Below are 6,102 nucleotides of genomic sequence, written 5' to 3'. Positions count from 1 at the left end.
GGTCAGGTTGGACACAATATTTTGTCTTGGCTGCCACCCAAGATGGATTTGCATATGTATATGCAGACATTTGCAGATGAATTTGTGCCAGAGCTCCTCCTGGATTTCACTTTGTCTTTGACCGTGATATCAGTCTTTCTTATCACACTGATAACATGCTCCACCTGAAAACAAACAGCTGCTCAAAGTTCAAACTCAAAAAACCTGGATTCAAAAAGTGGAATATCCACCTCTTTCAACAGCTTTGTTGGACTAAATTCAAGGAAAACAGGGAGTTAGCGTGCATTAAAGCAGCCACAGTTACTATAAAAGGACATTCAGCGGCAGCTGTGGAACCATTCGCTCCATCAGAGAGATCCATCATGAGGAGTCTAGTGTTTCTGCTCTTTGTGGCTTTGGCCAGTGCTAAGGTCTACCAGCGCTGTGAGTGGGCCCGAGTGCTGAAGAATAATGGAATGGATGGCTACCGTGGCAACAGCCTGGCCGACTGTGAGTATGAATGTGTCAGTCTGCAGATACTGTGTCTGGAAATGACTCATTTACATGCATTTTATTATTGTTGTGAAACATAGCATCAGTCTAAAGGGCAATACCAGCGTACTCCCTTCTTTTCACATATACTTTTGGCACATATATGTATACTATAATTTGAAAGCTTGTCATAGCAAAGAATGTATTGAAATATTCAATATATTGACTACTTTATGAAATGTCAATGTATCCACCTTCTTTACAGAGGACCTATTAAGCTTCTGACCTATAAATGTAGTTAGAATGTTTTATAGTCACGTTTAATAAAACCAAAGTGTCAAATAATGTAGTACTTGCATTTAGACGTGAGCCCTGCCGACCATCTGGGTCAGCTGCACTCAGGTTTGAACGCTAGGGTGTCGGTCGCTATTAGAGATTTTTTTAAATATCAAAGCATGTAAAGCTATTGTAGTTGACCCGAAAAAAACAAATATGACCGTAAAAACTAGTATAATAAGGCCTTTTTAAGCATCCAATTAGAATTGACTTTTGTTGCATAACGTTATCTCCACACCATGTTATCTTGCTGTCCTTTCTTTTTTGTACAGATTAAACAAACATACGCATACGCATTAATGTTTGTGCTGAGATGGCTCCCGTTGGTAGCTTCATATTTCGCACACAGAAATGAGAGTGAGGTCGATCTTTTCATCAAACTATCACCAATCACCATGCCACATTAATGTTGACAAAAATGGTGAAGAATTACACAACTCAAGCAAGTTTTTAATTTGAAGTTTGATGCCCAGTGTAGACTTGTGGAACAGGGCTCAAATGGGTTTCCTTCTTTCAGGTGGTCTATATGTGGATCTGTTCTGCTTCCTCTGCAGGGGTGTGTCTGAGCAAGTGGGAGTCGGATTACAGCACCACCGCCACCAACCACAACACGGACGGATCTACTGACTACGGCATCTTCCAGATCAACAGCCGCTGGTGGTGTAACGACGGACGCACCCCCCAAACAGCCAACGCATGCAACATCCAGTGCAGTGGTCAGTAATGAACCACCATATCCAAAGATTTACTACACAGGGACCTTTTTCTACTTCTTTATCACTTGCCATTGTCATGCACATTTTTATAACGTGCATGGTCAATCCCATTTTGTCCTGATCACCACCAAGCTGCAGTAATAACACAGTGTATAATAGGGACACATAACTCCAATGGGATGATAATGTAGCTTAGTGAATGGTGGATGTAAAGACAGTTGTAGACAGCTGTTTGCTTATGCAACAGTTTATAACCAACTTATAAGTAGTGTTCATTTCAATAATGAAAACTATGACAAAATATATTCATCAACAACTTTTTTTTCCATGTCTAAGACGAAACAATGACGAGACAGCACCTACGCCATCAACACTAAAAGTGTAAAGATTATCAACATAAGTTATCGTCGACTAAAAAAGACGAGATGAAAACATAGTTCATGAATTTGCCCAAATCTCTATTCCTTTTCATTGTTTCATTGTGAGATTTTTTTCGACTAAAATGCTCCGACTTTAAGTCGACTAAATAAAAACAAAATGAGGTTGAAATATTATAAAAACTAAGAAGGACCTTTGACACAGGACTAAGACTAAATCTCAAATTGGCCAAATTAACACTTTTGATAAGCTGAGCCATCCTCTTATTTAAACTTTTATTTTAAAATAGGCAGGCATTCAGATGAGATCAGTTGGTCCAGGGAAAGTTCCCTTCTGTCTCTTTTCTTTCTCACTTTCTCCGTGAAATGAAGTTGCCTTCAAGTGCAGTCGGAAACGTCAACATCAACAACAACAATCTGACAGAAAACAATAGCCAAGGTGAAATATTCTTTGTAGGAAAGATGCAAATAGATTATATTATCTCTCTCTCTTATATATATATATATATATTCATCTAGAAAAAATTAGGTTTGAGGAAAGAGGAGGTAACGTAGATAAAAGCACTACATGAATGCAGTTATTTTACCAAGTGAAGATAACTTTTGAAACTACTGTTCAAATCCGTTTTGTTTTTTTCCACAGCCCTTCTGACTGATGATGTCAGCGTGGCGATCAATTGTGCCAAGCGCGTCGTTAGGGATCCCAATGGCATCGGCGCCTGGTAAGATCTGATCATGTGACTGTGATGTGTTCACTGCACGCAACCTGAACATGTGGAGAGATGGGTGATGTTCCTTTGTCTGGTTTTAGGGTGGCCTGGCGCCGTCACTGCGAGGGCCGTGACCTGAGCTCCTATTTGTCCGGATGTGGTCTTTAGTCAACACGTGGAACCAGGACGTCGTCATCGACATAATAACAGTCTCATCTTCTGCTGCCGTTGATCCAAACACTTTTTGTATGTTTCATCTGACAGGAGAATAATAAAAGTTACTGAATATACTGACCAATATTTTCAAATCAAGACTATGCAAATCATTTTCTTTTTTAACTTTAAACTTAATGTAACAGATCCAATCAGTGAAGAGAAATGTACTGATTTCAGCTTGTATGTGTTGTACTCATTTTAAAACCAAATTAAAATGTTGATTTCCACTAATGACAGCTACAATGACATTAACACGAATGTAAAAACGCTGAAGGGGTAGAGGTCATCAGTGTTCATGTAGTTTAGGAGGGAAGAGAATGGTTCATTTGACTTGTGATAGTGTCAATTAATCCAAAGAGGAAATCCCAGTCTTTTAAGTAAGAGAGGCTCAATAATCTCAGTGTTTAATTTAACATTTAACAGCCTGCTCCAGAGTTCTCATAGAGTTCCTCTCAAATATCAAAAGGTCAAGAGAGTTTAGAGTCAGGCATTTTGATAAGGCATTCTTAAATTTACCTCCAGGAGCGGCCGGTGGCGGAGTGGTGAGAGCAGTGGCCCCATGTAAAGAGGCTGAAGGTCCTCGAGGCAGCGGCTGGGGGTTCAACTCTGACCTGCGGCCCTTTGCTGCATGTCTCCCCCACTCTTACCCCATTTCCTGTCTATCCTATATAATAAAAGGCTTGAAAAACTGCTACTCCACCATTTTGGACATCTGGGGTGTCACCACAGTTAGTGTCCCCCCCTGATGATGAAACAAAGAGCACTAAGGTCACTACACTAATATAAATGTGAGGCTGTATGGCCCTACTTTAACTCCTCGTTCAGGCTATCCTCATTCACTATTTGAATATATAACTATGAAAAGTAGCGCACTGTAATTTATATGTAATCCACATATTTATTACTGTAGAAATAACATCCGGAGAAGCAGGAAATCAAGTGATGTACTATAACGCTAAACTCTGCGTACGGGAGGGGGCTCTGATGGAGTGAAAACACACTGTGAGAGGGTCAAAGTCCTGAGACTTTAACACCGACAACACCCACAAACAAGTTCACAGCTGTTTCAATGTACAAAGTGCCGTGTATATGCCGCTAAACATCTGTCCTGTCACTAGCATGGTGACCTGTAAATCACAGGTAACCACGTCCTAAAGCATCCACTGCGTCATTGTCTTTTTTACTCTAAATAGGACCATAATTGAATAAATAAACATCATGCTGTAATGAAGAAGATTTGAAACCAGTGGTTGAGATTGTAAACACAGTAGGAAAATGTTTACTTAAATCACCTGAGAAGTAGGCTCATTTTCTCATTGACTTCTATACAATTCCACTTCCGCTTTTCAAGCCAACAAACAAACTATAAAATGAAATAAACAAATATCCTCTCTCAACATCTTGCCTTAGAAAATTAACCTTTACTTTTAAAGAAAGACTGATACCTTTTGTAAAATATGGGGGAAATGCCTTAATTTTGTGGGAAATAATTAGATTTGACCATGATAAAATGTTATACCTGCTTTGTAACTATTTTTTAAGGCCTGCTACCCATTTTACGTTTAAATGGGCTTCTTGTACCCATTTAGTTCATTTAGATTTATGTGTAAATATTTTATTTTAAGTTTTATTATTTAGGTTATATATTTACCTGGTTAATGTCTTATTGTGTTTTTGCAATTGTATTTAATTTACCTTGAGTGGCTGTGTATTTATATTTGTAACTTTTAAGATTTTTGAAAGTAGAAGACGGCTGGGATAAGGGTAATCTGTGTCTGACAAATCTGTATTTGTCTTGATGTGATGAAAAAACAAAATGCCAGTTAATTTGTTCAAAATAAAAGTGTTCTTTCTTAAAATGCTGAGCTGTCTCACCTTAAGCCATGGGATTTATTGTCCTACCTTCTTCTATGCAAATGCAAAAGCACTTTAATCCATGGCTGATTCAGTTTCCATATGACAGACCTGGAATGTTTTCTTGGTTCTCAATTCATTTTTCATCACCTGCCCAGTCAGCTCAGTTTAACACCTGGGGCCTGTTTCACAAAGCAGGTTTAGTGAAAACTCTGAGTCTGTTAACCCTGAAATGAGGGGAAACTCTGAGTTTTCTGTTTCACAAAGGGAGGTAACTCAAACCAGAGACAGAGGGGTAACTCTAGCCTGTTTCACAGAGAGAGGTAACTTAACCTCTCGGTCAGTTACCATGGTAACATGCTCTCTGAAACTAACCTGGTCGGGACCAGGTTTTTCTCAGAAAACCTTGAGTTTCTCTCTGTCTCCGCCCTCTTTCAGCCACACACGGTGTTTGATTTCCTCATTCATTCAGTCAGCAGGCGAGTTTTGGCGTAGTATAGTTCTGTCGTCTGTTTTTTCAGAAAATCACTGCAAACATCAGTCAGTAGGCCTACATTAGAAGTTATATTAGGTGGTGACTATTTCACTACCATGGCATATCCTTTTGATAACGATCCCGTGGATGAAGGTGCAGCATTACTGCACAGAGAATTAAATATTCGTCGGGAGATGATTATCAGACCGCGCATAGACGTCCTTAATATACTGCAGCCATAATTACAAAATGAATGAAATGGATCTTTTGAGAAAGTTGAAAGTATTTGACTTAGCGTTTCCTAAATATAATCCCAGCTTTTCTTGCAATTCATAGGTTCAAAAGTGTGTGCTTTTAATGTGGATACCGGTATATAAACTACTCCTATATAGCCTTCTGATCCAGAATATCATCTATAATGCGAAGGGGTGCATTTCACGGCAGGGGTTCTGAATACGGCACAACACCGTTTCATGTCACAGTCCATCTCATCTGTCCTTACATTTCCAACATTAACAACCAAAGTCATGCTCTCCTAACCCAGCAGATATTGTGTGTTGCGCTGCGTTATTTTGCAAATGGGAGTTTTTTATACAACAAATAAAACAGCCACTTACGGTAATATTTACTTTACCATGTAAAACATGCTCAAAATGAGGCGTCACCATGAGATTGTGCCGACGTTTTACCTGTTTGAACAATGTTTTTATGTTTCATCTTAAGCTGCTGCCAAGTGCCCCCGCGGGGTTGCACTTAAATGAAATAAACTAATAGGCTCCCACTCAAGCAGTTCCCCCTGTGATATTACTGTGATTGCAACAGGACTACATTTAAACTTACGCACTGACCCGAGCAGCAATGTTCTCCCGCACCGTCTCCCTCTCTTTTGCTGCTGCAGCGGTGTAAACCTGCTCAAACTCTCCGTATGAGCGCATTAATATTTTCAA

General features: G+C 39.4%; 1 protein-coding gene across 1 annotated transcript; it reads left to right on the top strand.

Moving 5' to 3' along the window:
- Positions 1-362: 362 nt before the first annotated feature.
- Positions 363-2,778, top strand: lyz (lysozyme; the record flags this gene model as incomplete). Its single annotated transcript, XM_083929430.1, has 4 exons — positions 363-489; positions 1,362-1,523; positions 2,544-2,622; positions 2,712-2,778. 4 exons carry the CDS (start codon positions 363-365, stop codon positions 2,776-2,778), a joined length of 435 nt encoding a protein of 144 aa, XP_083785556.1.
- Between the last annotated feature and the right edge of the window lie 3,324 nt (positions 2,779-6,102).

Source organism: Echiichthys vipera, assembly GCF_963691815.1.
Source record: "Echiichthys vipera genome assembly, chromosome: 16".
Classification (NCBI taxonomy): Eukaryota; Metazoa; Chordata; class Actinopteri; order Perciformes; family Trachinidae; genus Echiichthys; species Echiichthys vipera.
Note: the sequence above shows the minus strand (reverse complement) of the source record. Positions and strands in the feature narration are given on the sequence as shown.